The following is a 25899-nucleotide window of genomic DNA, read 5'->3' as shown; positions in this document are numbered from 1 at the left end:
GAAGACCGTTTCAATCGCCAGTACCATGGTCCATCGCGATCAGAGCCACTCGAACTAAGGCGCTGTCGGGCATATTTAGTCAACACGCCCGCCGCACGCCTTTCATGCTTCTTCTCAAGGCACGGGGTACGAGCAGCAACAACCCCCTTTTCATCGAGACAATTCACCATGCGACATACCGATAATTCCAACGGGAAGACGGACCCTGTCGATCATGTCGAAGCATCCGACAATGGCGAGCTTCCAAAGGCCATCGACAAGGCGCTGGCAGAGGGCGAAGCGGTCCAGATGCGATCCGAGTTGGATAACTTGCCCATCCTGAAAGCTTTGCGTATATACTGGCGCATAGCTTTGATCTGCATGATGGCTGCGTTCAGTGCCGCGCTGGAAGGTTACCGTACGTTGTTGTTCCCCCGCTGAAGATCACCAGCCTGACTCTGAATTCAAGAACTTGCGCTTGCGAACGCCATTGTCTCGAATAAAGGGTTCATCCGCCAAATGTCCAACGGGGGCACCAAGCTCAACCCTACACATGTGGCTGTTTGGGGAGGCATGCTATCGACGGGTCAATTTGTCGGCGTAGGCCTCCTTCAGATAGTCATTGACAAGATTGGGCGCAGGTTTGCTATGCACATCACCTGGCTTTCTCTTGCAGTCGTGAGTTGCAAGTTATCCGCCTTATAAGCACCCATTCACTGATACTTTCTAGTCGGTGGCCCTGGAGTCCGCTGCCACGAACTGGCTCTATTGGCTCTTTGCCAGGCTGATCGGAGGAGCTGGCCTCGGCATGATGCAGGCTACCTATCCCGTTTACATTTCCGAAAACGCGCCAACCCAGATTCGAGGTTTCCTGACTACCTCGTACATGCTGTGAGTTGCCTAGCTACATGCCCTGTCGTTGCCACCGCTCACATGGGCACAGCTGGTATGTTTGTTCGCAGATATTCGCCCCGTTGGCCTTGCGACAACTGGCCTTCACGGACCCGTATAACTTCCAGATCCCCATCCGCACCCAGTGGGGAATGCTGGGCGGTATGCTCCTCATTAACCTCTTCTGCCTCCCGGAAAGCCCTTGTGAGTTTGACCATGGCCAGCATCACTTACTTTGAGGCTGACCAGCCTCAGGGTGGCTTGTCCAGCGGGGCATGTTTGACAAGGCAGAAAAGGTGCTTGCGAAGACACACAAAGGCGTGCCAGGCTACAATGTAAAGAATGAATTGGTAAGATCTGGTCCTCTACTCTGCTTCGGATTCAAGCTGACTTGTCCCAGTCCATCATCATTGCTACGGTTGAGCACAAGCGAGAATCCACGGCCGAGGACAAGAGCCAATATCAGGAAATCTTCCGAGGAATCCATCTTTGGCGACTCTTCATTTGTTTCTGGCCCAAGGCGATGCAACAGCTGGCAGGACAGAGTGTCACCAAAAACTATGGCACATACTTCTGTGAGTTGACCTGGCTTTCTGAACCGTCCGTGTATTGTAGCTGACCCAGATCAGTCCAGCTGGCTGGAAATGACGATCCTTTTACCGTAACAGTTGTGCTCGCTGTTTGTCAGCTTTTGGGCGTTCTCACAACTACCTTGATGTCGGATAGATTTGGCCGGCGCTGGCTTACTATCGGCCTCTTTGGGGCCGGAGCCATCTCGATGCTTGCCATCGGTATTCTTGGATCCTTCGACTACCAGAGCAAACAACTGGGAAATGTCTTGGTAAGTAGCTGCTGTCTCTGTGCCACTGAATCATGACTAAACGTCAATTCAGGTATTCTGGGGATGCGTATCCAACTACGGAGTCGTCGGTGGTGCCGGCATCTCCTACTCTTACGTCGCCGAGATTCCTACGCAACGACTGCGGGCACGAACTGCTTCTATAGCCTTGATGGGCTCTTTCGTTCTCGGTATTGCCTTCAACTACACGGTTCCACTCATGCTCAAAGCTTGGAGTGTTAGAACGGGATACTTGTATGTCAACCCTTCCGCTTGCTCCCTTATACAGAATGTCACTGACCTCATCAGCTTCGGAGCCGCCGGTGTCATCTCGTGTGTCGTCGGATTCTTTGTCCTGCCAGAAATTACTTGCCGAACCCCTGCCGAGATAGATGAGATGTTTGAAGACAAGATCGCGCCTCGCAAGTTCCGTAAGCATGTAACACAGGTCCAGGTGTTCCTTGAGGAAAAGGGACACAAGGAGCACATGTCTCCAGAAGACAAAGCGTAACCTGGTTTCGCCGGCATGAATATTGGCAGCGGCCTTTATCATCTCAGATACGGCGATTGGAGACTGGATTGGATACTAGAAGTGGTCAAGTACCTGATTGGTAGGAGGAAGAGAGTTCCATTCATCAATTGTTGAGCCACTCTGGAACGGATGAGTGGACAAGGCTTGTGAAGAGTAAAGAGAACGATAGCACACAAGCAAGTCAACATTGCTACATTAAGAACCTTTTATAGCGAGATTTGGCTCTTTAGCACGCACAAGACCTGCGCGATAGTACGGCCTTGAACCGTCGGAGGATTGGCCGTCTCGGCCCCCTGCTCTACGGGTGAGGTTGCCTTCATCTCTACACTATCAAAACCTCGAGCCCCAAGGTGCATTCTGTTACCTAGTACCTGGCCTGACAACTGCCTAATGTCACGCCGCCTAAATGTGCCAGCCCCCTCCGAAGTTCCAGTCCCTTTAGATCGCCGCTTGCGCTCTTACCCTGCCGCTACTTTATGCAGTAGAGGTTTGCTCGGGCGGCTGGTTGCTTCTCGTGCTTTCTACCACATGTTCGAAACATTGAGTCGTGTTTTCACGTCATCTCGCCATCCCGTCTCATGCAATGAGGTCCGATCCACCAAAGGTTACGTGCCCTTTGAAAAGGGGCTAGGGCGTGTCGTATCCGTCTTGTCGGTATCTGGGGTAGTTCTCCTCCGCGGAACATGGTTCTTCCGGTTGTGGGGGAGAATTGGTTATTCCCCAGTCACCATGACTTTCTGGTCTCTCATCTCGCCCCATTTACCCAACATCTTTCTCAAGCACATGATGTGAAAATACATTCAAGGGGGCTGATTAAATTTATTCGGAGTGTATCCGTACTCGCTACTTGGTTGTTATGGGGGCAGAGCACGTCCTTGATAAGACCAGTATTGAGGTCGACCCGAGCGCGGTTGATTGAGGTAAGCATCCAGTGGCTCTACATTCGCGCCGGATCCCTAACGAGGATAGAGTATCCATCATAGCCTCGGACATGACACATCAGTCTCGTCGGAGACGGAACTCACCGTCATCGACCAGGGCCAGTCGGGTCCGCTCCGCTTCGCCAGCCCGGTTTCGCGAACCATCATCCTCTGGTCCCCGCCCGTTTGGTTCTACCCGGAGCTCTCAAGGACGCAATTCCATCCCTGCCTGTGACAGGTGTCGTTCATTCAAGAAGAAGTGCAGCCGAACCTTTCCCGCATGCAGTCTGTGTGCCAGCGCAGGCCAGAGTTGCTCGTATAGTGCACCACCCGCTACCCCTGAAGCCGAGGCATTGCAGTTGAGAGCACGGGTCCAATGGTTCAGTGATTACATCAATGGGCACCTCCTTGAAACACATCATGGTGCAAGAATTGAGGACATTGAGACTGGGTCAGACCTCGCCGCCCTACTTGGGAGTCGGCTGAATCTCAGTCCCCCGAACCAAGCTACCCTCCAAGAGCAGACTCAAGGTCAGAACGTACTTGATGCATTGTCATCATCTGATATTTCCCTGTCTCAAGCCCAAGTCGGCTTACTTCCGAACCACACCGAGCCAGGGCACTCCGGTTTGGAGCCGCCGAGTCTCAGTGTTCAAATCGACGGAAGCATTACCACTTCACCTATTGATTCCGACAGTGCTCGCCCAACTGGCCGCCAAGTATCTTATCAGAGCTCAGCAGGCACACACGATCCAGAAGCCGATAGCTTCGCGGCAGGTCACGGTCTACCAGCAGATGCGGCAGCCCGCCGCTTTGTCGACGCCTACTTCCGGAACGTCAACGGAGCATACCCCTTTGTGAACCAGGCCAAGATACTCGAGAATCTTGAGACCCTGGGTGACCTTGCTCAAAGACTTCGTGACTCCCAGTCTACTCTCCTTTATCTGGTCATGTCAATAGGTTGCACCACTCTGGAGCGAGCCAGCCGGGTCCCTAGAGACACGGCAAAACAGTTCAAGGTGGCATACGCCGAGATCATCCAAGAGTGCGTCTGCCGGGACAGCATCGAGTCGGTCCAGATCTTAATGCTACTAGCACTTTACTCACTGTTTGACCCGGCTGGAGCATTAGTGTACTCCATCGTCGGAATTGCGGCACGGCAGGCTATCACAATAGGCCTGACTCGTCGACCAACAGATGAAAATACCTATCCGCCAGCTGAAACAGAGCTACGCCACCGTCTTTACTGGAGCATCTTCGCTCTCGACCGCATGATGGCCGTGTCACAAGGTCTGCCCGTGGCTCTTCCGGACAATGCTGACGTGCCATTTCCCGGTCTGACGGTCGAGGAATTTGCCAGCGGAGAGAGAATAACGTACGCCAGGAGACTGCAGACAAGCCGACACGTCATCCAGCTACGCCAGCTGGAAGGCCGCATCTTGGAGCAGATTCATTTCAGAAGAGAGGCCGACATTGCGGAGCTGACACCCTTGGATAGGCGAGCAACCCTGAGTAGTTTGCGGGCGACCATCGAAGATTGGCATAGTCAAGGATGTCTGATGTCGCCTATAGGGGGCGATAGCACCACCATCCATAGCAGCACAACTTGGCTCAGCGCGCGGTACTACTACCTGCTCCTCCTGTTATACTACCCGAACCACTTTAATAGCTCAGCCGGAGCTGTATCACGGCAAGAGTTGCAGCAGTTCGCGCAGCGCCAGCTTCAGGCCACGTCGGCGCTCTTCCAGCAGCAACAGCTGCCCCTCAACTGCAATACGCTCTACAGACTTATGCCTATCTGTTTGGTCTTGATGTATGACTTTGTGGCAATATGCCGCTCATCAAACTGGACGTCACAGTCGACGTTTCCCTTCCTGGCTAGGGATGAGGTTGCGGTTGCGCTATCAGTCTTGGAAGCGTTCCCAAAGGAGTGGAGCCTCGCACACCGAGCAGCGCAAGTAGTGCGTCAGTTTGCAGGTGTTATATCGGGCGGGATGGCGGCATTCTTCTCAGATGACGCAGTGTTCCCCCTAGGAGCTTCTGGAGGCACAACCACCACTGGTGAGAACGGCGCAGGAGAGGTTTACGGGGGCAAAGAGAGTCTACCGGTTTTAATGAAGCCTTGTATCGCACGACTGACATCTCTGATGCAGGAGATGATGGGGAAGTCAACGTGTTTCCAGTTTGTCGAGTATCCATCCGATGACAATAAGCGAGCAGAGAGTCAAGGGGCGGCCATGTCGCATCAGAAACCACATCAACCGTACCAGCAGCAACAACTCCAGCAGCAGACCCTACCCCCGGTGATGAGCCAGGTGGCCATAAACCGGGATGAAATGGATGGCATTCAGCAGGTTGGTGTAGGGGATGACGATGTGATCGGTTATGGTTGGGGCGCGATAGATTTGGATTTTCTATGAAACAAGAGGCAGTTGTAACTTGTAGGGCGTTTTTCGAGCGTGGTCTATATACCTGACTTATCTCTAGCTAGGACCACCTCTGAGCACGAGGCCATATGGTCACGCTGCTCAAGAGCTTGGCCTCATAACCTGTAGTAAGGTATTATATTTATTATTTAACGTAATCCCATTTCTAGAAGCCTCCAATCCCACGGTTTATACAAACTATGTTGTTTTATTCAACTTAAATCTGGGTATTATGGTGTGTAGTGCAGACTGATGATCCATTTTTTTTTGTCAACGCTCAGCGCTTGGTGTTGGTTGACTGATGAACAGATAACACAGCCACGAATCTTACGACCAGGTGTTGGTCCAATGAGTCACAATGACTAACCACTTCCATTAAAGCGAGTCTCACATATACGAGGACTCGAAACAATGATCCCTCGTTTCTTGTAATCATGCCATTTCTTTCACCCAACCAACATCCTCCGGGTTCTTTCAAATAGGAGCACCAAGCCAACAAAAGATTGCCAATCCATCTTCTCTATTCATCTCAACCATACGGGTGCCTAAAATGCCAGTCACTCTTTATCCAGCTGATCACCAAGCTACCCCATGGAGGAAAGTAAGCGTGGCGACATCATCTCTTGAACTCCTGCAAAAGTCGTGCCCAGACGAGTTTGAAAAGAGCAAGGAAATCATTCAATCCTCTTTTGACGACATTCCTGAAAATGGAATCTTTCCCGAGGCAAACGGCTTTGTCAACGCGGCTTGGTGGGCATACAGCAACCATCATCACCTACAGATCCGCCCCGAGGATGTTTGGTTTTCTATCCTCACGCAGCTGAGCTTCTACATCAACAGGAACGCCGAGAAGTTGAGGTCTCACTTTGTCGCACACGAGGACAAGAAGGAAGTCAAGGTCTACGCTGAAGGACCTGTCGACTTTGGTAAACTAGCCGTCCTCATGACCAAGAAGATGGAAGAGCACATTGTCGACCCCAAGCTGAGGAAATGGATCATGCCGGACTTTACGACTACCGAGGCAACGGACAAGGTTACTGCGGCGATTCTCATGATGGGATCAATGCAGAGTTACTTTCACTATACCATGTGTATATGCTGTGGTCTCCCGTCGGTGACTCTGCTCGGAACCAAGAACGACTGGCGCAAGATTCGAAACCGCATTGATAAGATACCCGAGTTTGGTGAAGAAGCGGAACTGTTTACCAAGCTTCTACGTCCAGTGCTTGACCGTCTTGTTCGCTCGTTCGACCATCCCAAGAATCCCGATATCCTCGACTTTTGGGGCAAGGTTGTTCACTGGGAGCAGAACGGATCCGGACCTGACAGTTTATCAGGATGGATCTCGGCATTTTGCTTCTGGACACCTGAGGGGAGCTGTCTATATTCTAAGGGACTTGTCGAAGACATCATGGACCCCGAAACAGGCCGGTTCCGCGCGGGTTGCAATATAGATGGTGTACAATTCCATCACGTGGACATTGACGAAATCCCAAAGGGTTTCGTATCGGTACCTGTCAAACTCATCCAAGGCGTGATAGAATACAAAACGAGAATGGTTGCCGGTTCAGTAGGCGTCAAGGTTTGGAGCAGCGGAGACTTGATACCAGATGCATTTCCACGTCCTGGAAAGACGACGGCGAGACCAAGGGCAGGAACCCAGCGAGACACCAAGAAGGAGGTGAACAAGGTTGCTCGGTTAAGAGAGTTTGCTTCGAGACTCATTTGTCTTTCGGGAAAAGATTCCAGGGGTTCAGCATCGAAAGAATCCCCTGACAAGGCGTCAGCAGTCAATGAGCCATCAGACACAGCGTCAAAGCCGCAAGGCGAGTTGAAGGCTAGACTTGACTCGGTTCAGCCAGTGTCGGGATGGTGGATGTACGAACTCAAAATCGGACGAGAATAGGTTGAATTAGGGATATTTGGGAGGCTTGCACTAGGGTATGTACGCATGATTACGCGGCGCTTCATCTTGATGGATGCAACGCAATCCTTTGGGCTGATGTTAGTTCCAAGCCACTCGTTAATAAACAAGGTCTATTCTCGACAAGTTATGCCCTTATAAGTGCCAGCAGGGTACAGTTTCAGCCCATATCTCGCATCGTTTAATTGTGTACATAAATCTTGCACAATTGACTTCCGCTTCTGTCCTATCCGTCGCGAAACCGAAACCGAATCCGCAACTTACCCATTTTTGGCGAGCCACGTCTTGGCACGGCCGTGTCATGCTTGTTTGACATGGGGTTCACCGCCAGCGACTCAAAGGGTTAACGCATTTGGGAGAACTTCCTCGTACGAAGTCGTTTGTTATACGCGTAGTCTAGAGCTAGGGCTGATTCAAGCTTATTGTTCGGGTTCCGGCAAGACTCCGACGAGGAGTTAACGGAGCCTCCTTATGGGGGTTGTCTTGTTATAAATACAGACTCGTGCCTCGACTGGAGTGATTATTCCATCATCAAACACTTGCTTCTACATCCACTAACTCACTACATCGCCTTCAGCCGCTCAACCTTTCAACCACATCAAACAGACCACCATGCCTTACTTCACCATCATCGTTCCCACCATCTCTGAGGAGAACAAGGACCGCTTCCTTGAGGCTTGGCCCACGCTCAAGGAGGAGCTCAAGTCCCAGCCTGGAGTTGCTGGCGTTTCAGCTGGACCAGTCGTTGCCGAGAACGGTGCGGCCGCCACTGAATTCAAGTTTGTTCAGTGCATCTGTAAGTGGACGAGACCCACTTGTCACAACACATCTACTAAGACATGCCACAGCCTTCAAGACTGAAGAGGATGTTGAAGCTTTCCAGTCCTCTGCGTGGGCTCAGGAGCGCAAGGAGAGATACAATGAGCGAGTTGGAGGCGAGCCTACTGTTGGCCGATTCGAGGTTGCCCAGTTCCCCGAGGGTGCCTCCCACAAGGCCTTCACCCAGTTCTCCAGCATTGTCATCGACGACAAGAGCAAGCACCCCGAGGTTCGAAAGGCCTGGATGAGCCTTGTCGATGCCCTCGGCAAGGAGACTTGGGGTGGTGTCAGCGTTGGAGATGGACCTACCGTCGGTCTCGGCCTGGTTGGATGGGATAGCCTTGAGGTATGACAAGTATCACTCTTGATCATTGTGCGGTGACATGCTAACAATTTGCTTAGGAGGCTCAGGCGGCTTACCAGGACCCCAAGGCTGCGGCTGCCTTGGCCGAGTATAAGAGCCTCGGCCAGCACAAGAACCTTATGGTTCAACTGCAGTAACCGGGGGTGTTCCACTCCCTTTGTTGAGATGTTTGATCTGGTGACTGGGAGCTGCAGAAGTATTCAAGACGGATAGACAGGCCTTTTTTCAACACGAAAAACCTCCCATTCACGTCGGTGCACTGCCGCTTGGCCAATTAGGGTGACTGACTATAAGGATTCCTACTGAATTTAGTAATTCTCTCCTCCACATTATGCTCCTTGAGTCCTAATTATCTCTTATTGGGCTCAGCGAACAAAATAGGCCGCATTAACTTACAGCTGAGAGCACCAATGTAAAAATCAGCGAAATGGTCTTAGCGAGGGAAGCTAGAAGCACCTACATTCACTCGTGTGCCTTTGAAGCAGACAAAGTACAGTTTCTACTCCAGTTATCGTAGACAAAGTGTCTAAAAACAAAGATTCAAGTAAAGAGGCGGCTTGGCACAAGGCATACCGTACCTATCCATCTTGGCCGCATCATGCAGACGCCTTGCTGCGCCCCCACGTGATCCAGCTTCTCTTTCTTGCCCAACGACCACCGCAGCCTGGTTTGCGATTTCCATCTCTTCTCTTTCAACCCCATGCAAAGTCTCGATGGAACCTCTCGAGATTGTGGGCGCTATGGCCGCTATCGCTTAACTATTCAAGCTCGCTGTTGACATTGGGGATCAGGCTCGTCAGCTGGTCCAGTCCTTCGTTCACGCTCCTAACGAACTCGCCGAGTTAAGCGCCAAGATCGATCGACTCGGTCTTCTCCTGCATCATGCGAACGAGCTAGATAAGGACCTGGCAAACGCAAGTGCCAGCGATCTCATCCCCGACGCCCACAACAACTTGCTTTACAGCTGTCTTGGGATCAGCTTGGCGGCGCTGGAAAAGGTCCAAATGCTGCACGGAGATGGTGATCAATCATCAGCATCACATAGGCTGCGTTGGGCTGCCATCGACAAGAGAAAGGCCCAAAAAGTCCTCAAGGATGTGACAGAATCTGAGGCCGCTCTTGACACCGTCCTGAGTATCCTCAGTGTGTGAGTGGCACCTGATAATGTCTATTACATACTATTGCTAACTTGGTTCTGCGCCAGGCGTCTTGCATCTTTCAACCAAGCCTCGATTTCGGCAGTTCAACTAGGACAGGAAGTCATCAGAAGCGACATCACTAGTGCGATCCAAGAACTAGAGTCATGTTTCCAGGCCCAGTCTGGCTTGTTAAGAACAAAGGTCAGCCAATCCGAGCGACGGTATAGGCCCGTCATCCCTGCTGATAGGAACACCAGGTTGAAGAAGCCTCTACTACCACATGCAATCTCGTTGAGAGATTATGTCAAGAGCAACAAACGACCTCTCTCATGTTCACCCAGATGATGACAAAACTCCTGGACTCGCAGGAGCAAGCTGATGTCCGGATCACGGTAATACCCCTTCTAACGATACTCGGCTTGGTGTATTGACTTTCGATGCGCCATAGGAAACCCAATCGCAAATGGTTCCCAAGCTGTCGAGTCTGAAGGCAACATGTCACCGAGGCACACCGCAAACATCACCTTCTCGAAGACCTAGGGATGTGACGACAGAACCATCATGTTTTAAATCACCGACACGCATTAGCTCTTTGTCACCAGAGCTATCGACTGATATTCCAGACGAAACTTTTGCACAAGTCAAGGAGAGGACTGAAGAATGGATATGGAAACAGACCCTTGCCAGGCAGAATTGGTCATCCAAAATCAATGTCAAGTCCCGACTTGCCAATGATCCAGACGAGCGTCTGGAAGCATCTCTGAGTCTCATCTCGAGGAAGAATCTTTGGAAGGCCCAGGCTCTTCTTAAAGCAACAGTCAACATCCTAGGCCAACGAATAATTTGCCTCGAGATCAAGGCCCAGCTTTTCACACATTCTTGGCTCAGCATGCCTTTGCTGTCTGGATGGGTATCTGTCGTTAGATTTCGGCCGAATAATGCACCAATATTCAAAGCCTGCGTCAACCACGAACTGTCAACTGTTAGGCATCTCTTAGAGACTGGAGAGGCAAGCGTTTACGATGTGGATCAAGATGGAAATGGTCTACTTGAAGTGAGTGTCATCTGAATAGCCTGGCAGTCTCTTGCCAATATATTAATGCTCGGGCTAGTACGCAATCACGAATCTGGAGTCCCTGAGTCTGGGAACTAGGTCACTCCAGTTTTTGTTAGAGCAAGGCTGCAACCCAAACACCTTCCACGGAACGTTGCACGGGCGGCGGCGCATGTAAGTTGGGGTTCACATACAAGACGACGTGAGAGGTCATAAGCTTATTGATTTTTAGCCCCGCTGTGTTTTCCGCTTTTATACATGCTTTGGAACACGTCCTATCCATGTTCCTATTTCACGGAGCTCAACTAGATGGATTTCCATTTGGCCCAATGTCATGTCTTTGGGGCGGATCCTTTTCATGGCAGGTGAAGCTTTTGCGCTCGGTCGGGTTTTCGGATTGGAATCCCGGAAGGGGGAGTTATAATCAGTTCTTACTGGTGGCCGCGGCAGAAAGAGACATGACAGAGCTTTTGTTTGGCTTGGAAGAGGTGGAAATCGACCCCAATAATACGTGGTGGCTAATACTAGCCGTGCCCTCGCTAAACGCTTTTACAGCATCGTTGTTTGTTGAATGCGGCGCAAAAGTTAACGCTTTTTCACGGTTTGACACCATACCACTGAACGAAAGCATCAAACGGGGGATATCGAGGTGGTGCACTTGCTACTATCTCAAGGTGCAAAGACTGTACGCGAAGGTTATGAATCAGCAAGCGCATGGCAAACGGCCTGGAGGTCAGCACCTCGATTCAATGCGAATCAAGCTTGGGGTGCAATCAACTTTATCAAACTAGAAGGGGTCCCGAGCCACCTCCTTTGGCACAACTCAGATCCACATGCGACTTTCGAACCTGACATATCGTGGGGCTACAAGCACTGGTATTTCATCTCTACCAGTACCGGGGCACAAGAGGTCGCAAGGGCATACTCATATCACCCTAGGGAGCCAATACTGAGCACTGGCGTTGGGAGTGACCAGGTGCGAAGGAGGGAATACTTGCGGTTGAATCAAGAAGCGTATGAGAGATCCGAACAGCTTAGGATCCCCGATTTCTTAACATCTTGGTCGTCTACCAGTGTTCTTCTTGGTAAATTGTACAAGTTAGAAGACGACTCAGAATGCAGATTATCCGTGACTGCTGAGTCCAAGAATAAAAGAGAAGAAGACCGCCCTCCTCGCGAAGACGAGGAATTGGATGAAGGGCAACCTTTCAACCACAGGACACTCTTCTACCAGACAATTTCAACAGCGAATGGACGGAGGCAGCTAGCTCGCTTTCCACTTGTACGGTTGCTTGTCAACGCGTTGCAGTTGGCTGGCTACCGCGCAGAAATGGATGACGACGGCGACGTCTGGTACGACGATGATGATGGGGGCCGGTACTTTGATGCCAGGGAGTATCAGTCTGAAGAGGGTGTGGATGATGGTCTTGTTTCCAACTGTCCGATCTGTCAGGACCCTGAAAGTATGGATTAGGTCACATCTTTGCAGAGGCTGAGCGAGCACGAGAGATCCTGCGGGAGTATAGGAGGAGAAAGGCAGAAGAGAAGGGGCGACGAAGATGGTGAGACAGGAGGAGTCATGCCGGTCGCTTCATTTGTTCCTTAGTAATTTTTATAGTATCTCTTTTCGATTTTATTTAACCACACTAATGATAAGATAAAAATATGCCAGGTAAAGAGTAAGTCCAATAAACCTTTCTAATTGTCTACTTAACTCTTATGCTGTACTATAAATATGAATATTTACTCAACCTGGTGCACCATAAACACCCTTCGCTAATCAATGTCGCGTCATTCAGACTGAGGTTATCAAGTCCATCTCCAACTCTTGGCCTTAGTTGGTTCCAACTTTAACCTTTCACTATTATTACCTAGGTTAAGGAATGCCACCCGACCAATCACGGTAGAAGTTCCTACTGTTCAAGTGGAAAGTGTAACCATAGATAAGCTACACAGGACAACCTCCGCCCCCTCTATTGCTTGCCTCTCACAAGTATCCTGCGGCAAGACTCCCGAGACATCCGTCACCTGAACAGGCAAGTCAAAGTTGTCATCAACTTGGTCAAGGATTGGGACTGCCTGGACTGGCAGGCGTGTGTCGCCGACTGGCCGGCTGTTGAGCCATCACAAGCTTGATCTCTGGCGAAACAGTTCGAGTATGCAGGTTGATAAGGCGGGACGGTCGAATGACAACTTTTCCATTCTGAAAGTATACTTGGATGATACGAGCTGAGAACCGGGCGTGAAAGCTGACAATCAAAATCTGCGACATGTCAGCAAGGCTAACAAGATGGAACGGGATGGAGACATACAGGACACGTGTGGTGGCCAAGATATCGGCTTGGCGAGTCGGTTTGTGCCTTCAGGAGATAAACGGCTGCGAGCAACTCGCTGTGGAGGAAACTCTGGCCCCTCGGGCGAGCTATATCGCAGGCGGTGCCAACAGCATGAGGTGCGTCTGGGTTGTAATTGGACACACCGCGTTCAGGGGGACAATTTCCTGGACGGGGTCGCATGTAAAAGTCACTACTCGACCAATACTGCCAGCATGGGCGACTGTCTTCAGGAGACCGCCAGGACCTCTTGCACTCAGGTCCTATTCCAGCAAAGCTACGGAACGGGGTTAGTTATTGCGTGCAAGAGAAAGCAAGGGTGATAGATGGAATGTCTTACTCGTGAGGCGTCCATGAAGAAGAATTCTGGGCAACCTCCTCGCAGAAACCACCGCGAGCTATGGCATGCCACCAAGCCTCGTTGGCTGTACTGCTGTGGGAAAATTCGTCTCTGCCTTGGAGACGGTGATTCTCAATCGGCTTGGCCTGTGGTCATGGGCGAGGGAAAATGTCCCACTCGCTGCGTAGCTGCTCCAGTCCGTCTTCCATCTCCTCAATCGGACCAGGAGGAAAGTAGCGGGGGTCGAGGTCAGTTGGATCGTCATCATCTATGTCGAATGGTGAGCCTCGCACGATATTGAGTTCTTGGAGCTGCTCATCATCAAACACGATGATCTTGGAGCGTCTTTCATGTTTCTTCTGGATTCGAGTGAGCTGGCGGAGCTCCTCTATGCACGCCGCTAATTGGAGTTGAGCGGCATTTCCATGCTCTTGGATTTGGATAATCGAAGTCATGATGAGTAAGTTGTTCGCGCTGGTGAATAATATCGTGGGTGAGGGGATTAGACAAAGGGGATGAGAAGAATGGTGTTGTTCAAGTCAAACGATGTAGATTGAGAAGTTGAAATTGCTGCGGCAACGTCTTTTTATGTTGAGTCGCTGGTTTTTTTTTATTATTGCAGAAATTTTTACAAAGACAAAGTTTCCAGAGACAACTTAAAGCCGTCCTGCCTAGGGGCTGACCGAGAGACCTGGCCTTCTGGCTCAGTTATCCCATCAAGGGCCGGGCTTCAACTATAACAAAGAACACATTGACCGAGAGACTTACTTCGATCGTTGTATACCTACGTAAATTAGCATCACTTAGTGTGACAAGACTCTTAATTTTATAATCGTGTACTCCATCACCGTTGAGGTAGCGGCTTTGTCGATGGGATCGTGATGAGGACGTTGGAGTTTACAGGACGAGGGTAACCCATCGACGAGTCACTTAGCATTCATCCTCAGATCGAGGGGAGAACTTTGGTATGAGGATGTCCTGCAGGTTTTCGGGCCTAGGTGGTTTAGAAAGGGGAGTTGCAGTTTGGTGGTGGTTGTGTACTGATGATTTGAGCTATTGAGTGTTTCCCCGTAGGGTTATTCTAGGCACCAACAGTCTCTATACAGAGGCGAGCAAATGAATTAACCCACCTCCCTTTCCTCCGAATCAAACCTTCTTGTTATGATGGGGTTGATCTCTCTAAAATGGCACGCACACGGGTTCAGGCATTGAAGAAAGACGAGCACTCGTATGCAAACTGTGACGTTTTTATATCTTATTAAGGCTGGATGAAATATTCTGGAGTTCTGGGAAGAATATATATCTCTAGAGGACGACGGGTGAATACCTTTTCGGCATCACGTTCTCATCGTCCATCAAGGACAGGGCTGAGAGCATGCAGATTCACGATGACTTCAACTGACCAATCGTTGCAGTCGACCGAGATTCCATGCCTTGGTACTGCAACTGATTAGGCAACCAGTGCGAATTTGCTCCACCCCATGTCAGCATGTCACACGAGCTCTAGATATAAAGACCCCCGAAGGTATCGGATTCGTCACGTTCAAGCAATGCATTTCCCATCTCGTCCCCTCACAATGCACTCTCTCGACACTCTCCCTATTGAAATCGTCCTCGAGATCTCCTCTTATCTCTCCATTAGTCAAAAGTCCAAGTTCAGCCGCACCTGCAAGCGCATCAACGCCCTCATTGAGCCCCAAATATGGACCGACATTGAGCTGCATGGGGATGGCTATCACGAGACCCGCGACCAGATTAAAGAGCCGCAGCCTTTCAAGTCTCCCTCGGATCGTGTCTATATTGGTAGATACCGCGGAGGCTACCGTCCAGAACGGCTCTCTCCGTTGAATATCTTGCGGCAGCTTCTTGATATCGACCAGGACAGGGTCAGAAAGGTTGCCAGCCGAGTGAAGAGTCTCTGCACCGTCATCTCTACCAGCGACAAGGTCTGGGATATTTTGCCCTACTTTTCCAACCTCGAGGCCCTGGAGCTGTACGGCCGTTGGGATAGGATTGACCAAGTCACCCCTGAAGTCGACCATCCGCCTCTCGCCAAACTCCGCTTTGCAAAGTTGCTTGGGTATATTCCCCGGGCTGGAGCTAGATGGATCCTCCGCTCCGGCCCAACCCTGGAGCGCCTAGAGCTCGGGATGCTGGACCGGCCAATTGCGACCCCACTGTGTCCTGACCGTGTTCCCGCACCCTTGCCAGAGGAGAATCTCGCCGGTGACGACGAATCATCCGATTACGGGAGTTTGTCTGCGGAAAACACTTTTCCTCGTCCTTTGGGTGGATTTTTGCCTGAGGGGGGCATATCAATGCCGATCCTACGACACCTTTATCTGTGTTCGTCTGCTCACGTGGAGGATAACCCATGGGAATCATGGTCAGCATGGTCTTCGCGTGCTGAAGAGGCAAGCTGTCAGGACTGGATGGGGATCCTCATGGCCTCACGCCGGACGCTGCAGACACTGGTCCTGGAGCATAAACTGACCCTCCTGCATATTGCGTTGGATACCTGGTGCGAATCAGATTGCCTGAGACATTTTCACGAAAACAACGATGGCGCTGTAAGCTCCAAGCTGGCTGAAGTGCTGGAAGCCGTCGGGGTGCACAAGGGTGAAGAGTTCCCCGAATTGACACGTGTTTACTTTTACGGCATAGTTGTGAGCAAGAATCTTGACAGCAGGCCCTCAGAGGAACGCCCCGCTGGACGGGTGATGAAATGGCTGGGACAGCGTGGTGTCAGGTGTGAGGCTAGACGGGGCCAGTGGTCCATATATGAGGATCATGGATGGGTGGATTGGGCGGATTGGGATGCGTGCAGTGATTCAAGCGATATTACTGAGCATGCGGATCCCCTTATACTCTGGGATGAGGTGATAGCGAGTGTATGAAGAGATGAGGTGATAGGTGGAGTTTTTGAGGGAGAAGTTCAGTCGAGTGCCTATCTATAGCTCTGGATTACATGACAAACACATACGGCCTATCAAATATGCTATTCCAGCTTCTTCTCCCATACCCGGTTGGAATCCAGTCCGACTTCCAAAGTTTTGACAAGAAGTCATGTGCAACCAGTGGTGAAGCTGTTCCTACCACCTTGCTGACCCAAGCCAGTTCCCCACAGATGAGCTTCTTGGACGCTTCATCGTTCACGTCCACCTCGACGCCTGCGATGACCAGCGGCCAAATGAGCATCTTTCGCAGTTGCAGGTTTGAACCCGAGGCGATCTCCTTGATATTGCAGAGCAGGGTGTCTAGATAGGCTGATCGAATAGCTGCAATGTCGACATCCTCGTCAAGTGTTTGGGGCATATCCTGGGTGTATTGAGGATAGAGTAGCGACGAGATGCAGTACAAGGCAACAGCAGAGTGGTAAATGTACGCAACGCTCTGCCAGTCCCATGAAATCGCCTGACGTTGCTTCGAAGGCTTGTTAGGGTCTTCATTCAGCTTCTCGTTGAGGTCAATGCCAATGACCCAGCTCTCAACGGAGAAGGACTGGATTCTTTGAAGCAAGTCTAGAGAGGCTTTTTGGAGGTTAGTGTCGAACACGGCTCCTTCGTAGGCTTGAGCTTGTGACTGCAGATGGTTCACAAAGACAATGTCGACGAGAAGCTCTGGGGCACAAGGGACGGTGGTGAAGAGTCCCATGTTGAAGGCCATAGGTAGAAAGCCAAGGATTTCCATTTGACGACGGGCACGGGCTTCTTCTACCACCGGTGCTGTCGTGGTGCTCAAGATTTCGATGCTAGAAAAGGTTAGATCCGGGTATGTAAGTGAATAAGTACTCAGATTCCACGTACAGGATGTAGTACCGAACGACAGGTCGGATAAAGGGGTAGCAAAGCAAGACGGTGCTCATTCCGCCAAGGAGTTCCACAACGGTGTTAGCGGCATCACAGTGCTGGCGCCAGCTAGACGAAAAGCTCTGTTGGACCTGAGATCCTGTTAGCCTACTGGATAGATCAACGCCCTCAAGTCACCGAATGGCTCACCTCTGCCAAAAGAAAGGTAAGAATAGACACCAACGTGATGGTGTCAGGCTGCGACCCCGGCACCAAGTCGCTCGCCAAATGCCGGATGGCTGCACCACGATGCTTCTGCAGCCTCGTGGAGAACAAGGCCCTGTCGGCCTCAAACCCTTGCTCAGACCGCAGGACACGATGAGCTAGCGCAATCGACATCATGGTGTGTCTGATGGCCGTAGGGATGTAGGGTGCTTCAGAGGGGTGCAGAATGAAGGGACAGTTGGAGCCACCACCAGCGCCATTGGCTACTAGATCGGGACAGATGTGAGTGTTGACTGCAAGGTGGTCAGTACATCACGATCGAGGTGCTTCGTCCAGGTACAAGGATCCAAGGCTCAACCATGGAGGGTACTCACAGTATTCGATTGCTTCAAAGACACTTGTCGCCTCACTCGGATCCTTCAACGTAAGCCGAATGACATTAACCTCCTTCTTAGCCCTCTTCCCCTTAGACCTCGTCTGTCCAGGCTGTAGCCACTTCAACGGCTTCTTCTCCCCATACCCAGGACAAGCAACGCCCCTAGCCTCGCACTTTTGACAAGCCGGACTTCCAAAGTCACAGATGAGGCGTCTCTTGTGGCACTCCCAGCACGCTTTCGGGTCGCTCATGATGCATGCAGTTGCAGACGTTTTGCTGGTTTGGGTCGGGAGGGGGGAGAGAGCTTGGATCGTTCGACGTACTTATGCTGCACGATGGGGACGAGGGATGTTGGTGAGAGGACGCCTTGTTTAGGTGGGGATGTCAGACTCCTTTCCTTTTTGGGCAAAATCTTTGGCCAAGACACGCCAAGGGGACGCTGTGCTTGGCACCGTCATTCAGCTGAGTGATGAAGGATTGCTGCGCTTTAACCGGCAGCGAAGGAGACTTGGCTGCTTCAGTTTCGCCCAATAGACAGGTTAATCCAGTTCATGGCAGATAGTACGTGATCACAAATACAACTCTGGGTAGTATTTTGGCTTATATTATCTCATTGTCGCATAACTCAATTCTTTGCCCAGCCGGCTCAACTCACGGATCCCGTCTTATCTCTGACCCTGTTATCTCACATGAAGTCAATGCTGCCACATACCGAAAGAAACCAACCAACATGTTGCTCTGGGTAGAAGACTCAGCAATGGAGCTCGGCCTTGGCTACAACCTGACCTGGGCGTAAGCTGTGTACATGACAGCCCAAATCCTCACATCCATGATCCTCAGAAAACAATTCCATGCGCTCTGAGACCAAACGCTACCAAAGAAATCGCTCAAAAATAGAAAGGGTAAAAGATCCTTTCAGACAAAAAAAGAACAAGGAAAGTAGTAGTACAGTCAGATCATCGTCAAAAGTCCGTCCAGGCCAGGCAGAGCCAAGAACAGCCTGAACACATTGTAGGGTGAGCAAGCCAGTTCGGATTAACCAGCATTGGCACTTGTTTCCATCAGAATTCGAATGTCCCCTTTTCTCAACCGAAGTATAAGAAGTCCATGGACAACTCATCCAGCGAATGGCGTAACCCCTTCAAACTTGGGCAAGAGACGGGGCGTTGTGAAGAGAAAGCGTTGCTGGTAAGCGAACTATTCTAATATGGCGTGCTCATTGATTGCATCCTCGAAGCCGGGCGGGCTGATCTAGATCGCCCGCATAAAACAGATCGAATCGGTCCTGGTGCTCATTTATTCTGAATCTCACCCGACTCAGGCAGGGCTGGCTTCGCCCGCTGTGCCTGGGCCTTCTGCGACCGGATCTGGATCCGCTGTTTCTGGAGCTGGTGAATCTTGATCCGCTTGCCCCGATGCTAGCGTTGCCGATGTTTCTGGCGTTTCTGATTCTGTTGTGTCTGTATCTGGCGGTGCTGTTTCTCCCGCTTCTAGGACGGGTAGATCTTAACACGAGCAAGTCAGCCACGGTCAGTTTAGTGAGGGCGGGATTAAATATTTACCCTTTGAACCCTTCTTCTTCCTTGATTTCTTCTCCCTATTCAAGATGGACGTCCTATTCTTCCACCAAGTATGTATGGTGGCCTCTGGTATCTTAAAATGCTTCGCAGCATCTCTTTGGAAAGGCTTTCTATAGCAATTGACCGATTTCCAACTATCGGGATCGTAAATAGTGTGATTGAGAAGATACAAGAGAACTTCTTCCTTTCTTCTCTGTGAGTAGCTGTTCTCTATGCGTTGGATTGGCTTGGCCGGCTTGTAGACGCGCTCCGACAGGGGCTTTGGCTTTGGGCCTGGCTTGCGTGGAGGCTTCACGACTAACTCCGTCGTGGTTGCGCCTGTTGCGCTTTTCTTGGCACGAGGCATTTTGAGGATGGACTACGAGAACAGCGATAGCATTGACGATAAGCAGGAACCCATCAATGGGAAAATGGCTCGTGAACAAAGGGGTGAGACAGTGATACGTAGTCGAAATTTTGCGGGGAAAGACGTGGCTTCGAAGTTGGTGATACAGCCTAGCCGAGGTTTTCCCCGACGCCACATTCGTGACCCCTGAGAGGATACGACAAGCTGAAACGAAGCAGCCAATAGGAAATTCACTTATTGTTAGCCTAGGCATTGTTGTTGAATTGGTTCTGAAGAACACGAAGCTTGCAAATTAGGAGGCTAGGCCCTCCAGGTGGTGCGTTACTGAAGCCTGAGTAGAACAAGGAAGATATTGCTTCCCGTGGTCAATCAATAGGGCTGATAAACACATCAGAAGGGCTCCATGACGTTGAATTTAAGGTGCTTATTAAACACCCGCCCTTGCCTATTTGATCTCAAGAAATATGGTCCTGCCCGCACCCTTGCTGATGGACCCTATCGCTTACAAATCCATCCTCACTCTCCGCTTTCTATTCTTTACCTGCATTCTTTGTTGGGTAGTGGCACCTAAAAACAGTTGTTCCCTTTTTCAGAGACTTGACTGCTCACTGGCCAAGAATGACAACCTCCAACGGAATACCAAGCACTTACACCACGCGATGGAATCCTCAAACTCATCAACCTTCTATCCTTACTCCAGTATCCACGAGTTCGAGTAGCACTTCAGATCGCGTTCATCCTCGCAAGTATAATACATCTTGCAACTCTTGCCGGAAGTCGAGGGTCAAATGCTCAGGCGGCGTTCCCTGTCAACGATGCGTGGCGTCCTCAAACGCCCCCTCGTGCGTTTACAGCATATCTCAGCGACGGGGTAAACGCAAAGCAAGCGGTGAACCGGCACACACGCCAGAGCTTTCAACCCCAGCAGCGTCTAGGAACTCAAACTCAGGAGTGCATCCAATAATTCACTTTACGGCGCAAGACAGCCAAGTTGATAGTGCTGAGGCTCTTTTGTCTGGCATTGATACAAACATTGTGAGTGAAATTTGTTTGGTCATTCATCGTGATGGTTTTTGAGTAATGATGAAAACAGTTATTTCAAAGCAATACGTTTCGAGTTGATCCGTCTTTGTTGCCAAACAATATTGCGACCTTCACAAGCAACTCTCCGTCCCTCACGGACCTGATTGACTCTCTCGACACACCACCTCCACCTTCTTCCTCCAGCCCGAGTCAAGGACAAAGGTGCCCTGATTCCTGCTACGCCTCAATTCACGACAAGGCAAACATTTTGAGCGATATCTTTAATGCACCAGGACAAACAAGCCTTGATGGAATCCTGCATTTGTTGCAGGATGTATATCAACTCGCCACAAGATATCTCTCTTGTCCAAACTGCGACGCTGGCTGCCCTCGACTAATGAACCTCGCCATGCTTCATCAGCGACAAGTCAATCTCCTATGTGAGATTGCCAAGAATCCTGGTACTCATCTCGGCAATGACACAACGCATGTTGCGCTGGGAACATTCCAACCTTCAAAGCAAGACGATCTCTCACTTAAGCGATTAATGTTACAGAACGCGACACGAGATGTGAAAATGTTGGTGGAAAATTTTCATCAAGGGGCTAGGGACTTTGAGGAAAGATACATTGCGGGCACATTGGAGTTGGGGGATGCTGGCAAATTGAATTTGACGTGGCTGTTGGGCGTTGCTTCGAACCTCGAGAGAAGGCTGCATTGCATCAAATTACTATTGGAAAAGGAAGACTGGGCTTCGGAACTGATCTAATCATGAATGGGCAGAAGGGAAATATGTAATAAACAAATAGTTCACAGCGCAAATCCTAGCTCCACATCGAAGAATTTAACTCGTCTCCAGGCCATTAACTCAGGAAGATCCATGAGATACCTAGTCTTGATCAAATAACGATATCCAACTCTAATCAGTCAAATTTGACATCATACTTGTTCCGCAAGGTCTCTCCGTATCGCCAGAAGAGAAGGGGGGCAATGGAAATAACCATGGCGATGAAGCCAAGCAGAGAGTTTCCCTACAAAACTTGTCAGATAATTCTTGAGATCTATGCCCAACCGGGACTCACCCATCCGTATCCAAGAGCCGAGTATAATGGCAGACCAGCAATGGGAAGACAGCCGCCCACAATACTGCGGACGACACTCGTTGCCGCCAACGCACTTGCTGCATAAGTTGTAAAAGCATCGACCATATATATCTGTGTAGGAAGCTTGAACAACTTAATTAGTTGACGTAGTTGGTAAGAGGGGTGAGTTGACTCACAAACGAGAAGATGAGACCAGCTCCGGTGAAGCCGGTGAAGATGATTGGGACGATCCAGTGAACTTTGTACTGGGCAGTCCACCCGTACACGAACAAGCCGATTGGGAGCAAGGGTATACCCAATACAATTGGAAGGAGGCGGTATCTAACCGTCGTTAGTCAATCGTTTTGTACTCAGCATCGGAATACACCCACTCCGGCTTCGACTCTCCATGCTTTTCGGTCAGACGGTCCTGTACCCAGTCGCTGAGCCATGAAAGCACGATCAGTGCAAGCATACACCCGATCCCAAGCCCTAGAAAAGCCAAGCCCAAAGTGTCGATACCGAAGCCATATTGTTCAGGAAAGACAGTCGAGAAGGTGGTGAAGAGGAGATAAAGATAGCCATAGACAAGGGCGAGGTATAAGGAGAGGCCCGTAACGATAGGACTTCGTATCAACATGCGCATTGGTCTTGAGACAGCTCTCAGCAGAACATCGCTTGTGCTGGGCTTGTCCTCTTCAGCAACGACGGCTTGTTGGGCAGCATGTCTCGCCTTTTGCTTTTGGATGGTTGGGGCATGACTTTCGGAAAGGGATATAAAAGTCACAGCTGTCATCACGCCTTTCTATATCAACCTTGTCAGTTAGTGGTTCGACGAGGGTGGGAGAAATTGGAAGACGTACAACAATCGCCATGACCCAGAAGACCCATCTCCAACCAAGACTCTTAGCGATGAATCCTCCCATTACCGGTCTTGTGGCCAAGTTAAATGCTAGCTTGAGAGGCTCATGAGTGTTTTGCTTACCCAATGACAGGCCCAAGAAAGATGCCAGTGAAGAAGATGGACATGACAAAGCCCCTCTTGGCGAGCGCAACCTGGTCAACAATACTTCCTCCTCCAATGTTCATCGGCCCAGCCCCAAAGCTACCAGCGACAAATCGAAATACAATGAAAGAAGCAATATTGGGCGCAAGAGCACTGCCAATCGAGAAGCCGAGAGTAACAAGGTTGGAGATGTTGAAGAGCAAACGTCGGCCGTAGAGCTCCGATAGTGGTGACAAAAGGAGAGGACCAAACGCAAATCCTAGAACAAAGATTGAAACAACGAGAGATATCACGGGCCGACGCGTTTCACGAAAATCGTCTTTCAAAAGTGGGACGCCCGGCACAATGACGGAGGATTCCAGCGGACTGGGATACAGTGAGATGTTTGTGAGGCAAACAGGTGAGCGTCTACTTACGTGATAAAGGCCAACATGGAAACTATCCCAAGATTGACTGTCTTTTTCAGTTTGCTCCAGTTTTGTGGGTTATCGGGGTCTTGATCCCAGGGCAAGACATCGCCTTGTTGCTTTTCCGAGTCAGTCATCCTGGCAGGTTAAAGGTGACAAAGGGTTGAGACTGATGCGCAAGGGGAATCGAGGTGATATTTTGCTCTGAAACATATTTCTTCAGATCTTTCACGTCCATCTTTCTTATTTGAACTTCTATACCTTGAAACAACACTCACTCATCCAACTGATTGCCATGGGGAGGGTGGGCCGTCAACGCTCTCGCTCAGCGAGAATTGCCCGTTTTAGAAACATCTCCACCTCGCTCAGCGACGCTCTCCGAAACCATGGCATTTGTTATTTCTGACCCTGACAAATTAGCCATCACATTTCGTTTCGCAAGAACTGATCCTTTGCAATAAGGATTGCATCAATCTCCACCTCGCTGAGCGAGAGTACCACTTTCACGATAGACAACAATAACGTTATTCATTTCGAGAGTTGTCTCTTGTAAGAATGGCATGACAGATCCTGCCCCATACACACCTGATGTTCATCATACATATAAGACAGCTATTCTCTTTCCCTAGAGTCTCAACACAAACATCCTCCTTTTACTCATACAACACCACAACACCTCACATCATGTCCAGCACCAGCACTCAAGTTCAACTCAGCGACGGAGCAAAGCTTCACGTCTGGCTTCTCGGTTCTGAAAACAAGACCAAGCCACTTGTTATTGTTCTTCACGGCGCCCCAGGACTTTCCAGCCACACATCGACCGAGTCCGCGTACAAGTTCCTTGCCGAGAAATTCCGTGTGCTTGTCTATGATGCTCGGGGCAGTGGAGTTAGTGACATTAAGGGCCCCTTTACTGATGAGCGCTGGATCGCCGACCTCGACGAGCTCAGGTAAATCATCCTTCTCTAGTCCCTTCCGGCTTTACTGACACAGGTTATGTAGGGCTTGGGTGGGAGTGGAGACATTCATCCTGGCTGGATATTCTTACGGAGGATTCCTTGCGCTGAGCTACGCCTTGGCCTTTCCCAACCGTCTCTCCAGTTTGATCCTACAGAACACATGGGCATGCGGGCCTCTTGGGACCCATCGAGTTCTTGCCTCGCTTTTGACCTCGAACCGTATCAAGCCAGACCCTGCTCGGCAGGCCAGGCTATGGTCTGGAAATGTGAGAGACAAGGAGGACGCTGAACAAGGTCTTGCTGAGATCATCGCCATCTACACCCCTGAGAAGGACGAGCCATCATCTGAGCCACCCTCTTTCGACTCATTTGAGAGTATAGGCGGCGAGTCCCATCTGCACTGGGAGGTTCACAACGCAGCTTTTTCATTCAGCCAACCTCGCTTCGACGTTCGAGATAGACTTGGGGAGATTAAGACTCTCACCTTGGTGGTTGTGGGAAGTCACGATGTCATCTGTCCTCTTGAAGAGGCCGAGGATATTAGCAGGGGAATTCCCAACAGCAACCTGGTAGTCTTTGATCACTCGGGACATAATCCGGCAGCCGATGAGCCGAAGAAGTTTCAAAAGGTTGTCCTCGGTTTCTTGGAGAAGCTTTGATGGAGTCACTTTTTTGTACATGTCTATCAGCCCAGTTCAACACAACCTTTCCATGCCTAATACATGTCGCCCGAGCTCACAATTAACAACAACTTAGACAAAGCTTCAAGGGTCAAAGAGACTTTTGTGTGTGTGTGTGTGTGTGTGTGTGTGAACTTGGTGACGCTTCCAAGAGAGGCCATCAGCCACAATAACTATTCAACTACTGGCGCAGCTATCCCATTAAGGGGCTGGCTTCAACTATGACAAAGAACACAATATCAACACATCATAGCATCATATCCCAATGCTAAGACAGTAGCTTCTATTTTTAGTCCTTTCTACTGCCTGCAGTAAAAGACTCAGCCACAATAACAAAGAACTAATCTGTTGACACACGCCAGCTCGAAGAAATATCTTGCTGTGTCTATGTAGTGTAACGTTCTTGATAAGCGAGCGTCGCAGACAAGCGAGCGTCGCAGACAAGCGAGCGTCGCAGACAAGCGAGCGTCGCACCTAAACTGTGCACTAAAATCCAACATTCTTAACCTTAATAAAAACCGCATTAAAATAGCTAAAAACCGAAAAATTAGATTTTTAGCTATTTAACTTAAAAATAAATTATATATAATTTTTTTAGATTTTTAAAAAATTCCTTTTATAGAGAAAAAGCTATTTATACAGTGCGAATATTCTTTTTTCTAAACTACCCTATAAGAGATTTTTTCAAAAATCCCGGAAAAATATATATAGTTCTTTACTCTATAAATAGCCTATACCTAATCTTATAGATTTATAGAAATTAAGCTGAATTTCCTAGAGTTTTTTAAAGGAATTTTTTATTTTAGTAGGATTTATACTATAGGGTAAAAGTGCGACGCTCGCTTGTCTGCGACGCTCGCTTATCAAG

The 25899-nt window shown here is 50.0% G+C and overlaps 10 protein-coding genes across 10 annotated transcripts; 7 read left to right on the top strand and 3 right to left on the bottom strand.

Moving 5' to 3' along the window:
- Window positions 1-168: 168 nt before the first annotated feature.
- Window positions 169-2219, top strand: LRP88_09608 (uncharacterized protein; the record flags this gene model as incomplete). Its single annotated transcript, XM_083246092.1, has 9 exons — window positions 169-397; window positions 449-657; window positions 710-870; window positions 923-1074; window positions 1126-1220; window positions 1271-1445; window positions 1500-1711; window positions 1764-1963; window positions 2018-2219. 9 exons carry the CDS (start codon window positions 169-171, stop codon window positions 2217-2219), a joined length of 1635 nt encoding a protein of 544 aa, XP_083097205.1.
- Window positions 2220-3789: 1570 nt separating this feature from the next.
- LRP88_09607 (fungal specific transcription factor domain-containing protein) lies at window positions 3790-5580 on the top strand (the record flags this gene model as incomplete). Its single annotated transcript, XM_083246091.1, has 1 exon — window positions 3790-5580. One exon carries the CDS (start codon window positions 3790-3792, stop codon window positions 5578-5580), a length of 1791 nt encoding a protein of 596 aa, XP_083097204.1.
- A 556-nt stretch (window positions 5581-6136) lies between these two features.
- Window positions 6137-7492, top strand: LRP88_09606 (DUF4419 domain-containing protein; the record flags this gene model as incomplete). The annotated part of the gene is made up of 1 exon (XM_083246090.1): window positions 6137-7492. The coding sequence occupies one exon, from the start codon at window positions 6137-6139 to the stop codon at window positions 7490-7492; it is 1356 nt and encodes a 451-aa protein (XP_083097203.1).
- A 630-nt stretch (window positions 7493-8122) lies between these two features.
- Window positions 8123-8830, top strand: LRP88_09605 (uncharacterized protein; the record flags this gene model as incomplete). The annotated part of the gene is made up of 3 exons (XM_083246089.1): window positions 8123-8306; window positions 8359-8675; window positions 8732-8830. The coding sequence occupies 3 exons, from the start codon at window positions 8123-8125 to the stop codon at window positions 8828-8830; spliced, it is 600 nt and encodes a 199-aa protein (XP_083097202.1).
- Window positions 8831-9406: 576 nt separating this feature from the next.
- LRP88_09604 (uncharacterized protein) lies at window positions 9407-9844 on the top strand (the record flags this gene model as incomplete). The annotated part of the gene is made up of 2 exons (XM_083246088.1): window positions 9407-9424; window positions 9485-9844. 2 exons carry the CDS (start codon window positions 9407-9409, stop codon window positions 9842-9844), a joined length of 378 nt encoding a protein of 125 aa, XP_083097201.1.
- Window positions 9845-13711: 3867 nt separating this feature from the next.
- On the bottom strand, window positions 13712-14014 carry LRP88_09603 (uncharacterized protein; the record flags this gene model as incomplete). The annotated part of the gene is made up of 1 exon (XM_083246087.1): window positions 13712-14014. The coding sequence occupies one exon, from the start codon at window positions 14012-14014 to the stop codon at window positions 13712-13714; it is 303 nt and encodes a 100-aa protein (XP_083097200.1).
- A 1122-nt stretch (window positions 14015-15136) lies between these two features.
- Window positions 15137-16047, top strand: LRP88_09602 (uncharacterized protein; the record flags this gene model as incomplete). Its single annotated transcript, XM_083246086.1, has 2 exons — window positions 15137-15812; window positions 15986-16047. The coding sequence occupies 2 exons, from the start codon at window positions 15137-15139 to the stop codon at window positions 16045-16047; spliced, it is 738 nt and encodes a 245-aa protein (XP_083097199.1).
- A 476-nt stretch (window positions 16048-16523) lies between these two features.
- Window positions 16524-18199, bottom strand: LRP88_09601 (Zn(II)2Cys6 transcription factor; the record flags this gene model as incomplete). The annotated part of the gene is made up of 4 exons (XM_083246085.1): window positions 16524-17310; window positions 17366-17499; window positions 17558-17865; window positions 17947-18199. 4 exons carry the CDS (start codon window positions 18197-18199, stop codon window positions 16524-16526), a joined length of 1482 nt encoding a protein of 493 aa, XP_083097198.1.
- Window positions 18200-21820: 3621 nt separating this feature from the next.
- On the bottom strand, window positions 21821-23529 carry LRP88_09600 (major facilitator superfamily domain-containing protein; the record flags this gene model as incomplete). The annotated part of the gene is made up of 7 exons (XM_083246084.1): window positions 21821-21928; window positions 21980-22123; window positions 22177-22321; window positions 22372-22784; window positions 22843-22912; window positions 22965-23351; window positions 23402-23529. The coding sequence occupies 7 exons, from the start codon at window positions 23527-23529 to the stop codon at window positions 21821-21823; spliced, it is 1395 nt and encodes a 464-aa protein (XP_083097197.1).
- Window positions 23530-24076: 547 nt separating this feature from the next.
- Window positions 24077-25010, top strand: LRP88_09599 (Alpha/Beta hydrolase protein; the record flags this gene model as incomplete). The annotated part of the gene is made up of 3 exons (XM_083246083.1): window positions 24077-24342; window positions 24395-24800; window positions 25005-25010. 3 exons carry the CDS (start codon window positions 24077-24079, stop codon window positions 25008-25010), a joined length of 678 nt encoding a protein of 225 aa, XP_083097196.1.
- Between the last annotated feature and the right edge of the window lie 889 nt (window positions 25011-25899).

Source organism: Fusarium phalaenopsidis (assembly GCF_050370095.1).
Source record: "Fusarium phalaenopsidis strain FUZ10S chromosome Unknown contig_32304, whole genome shotgun sequence".
Lineage (NCBI taxonomy): Eukaryota > Fungi > Ascomycota > Sordariomycetes > Hypocreales > Nectriaceae > Fusarium > Fusarium phalaenopsidis.
The sequence above is the reverse complement of the archived record's forward strand: the minus strand, read 5'-3'. Positions and strand labels throughout refer to the sequence as shown.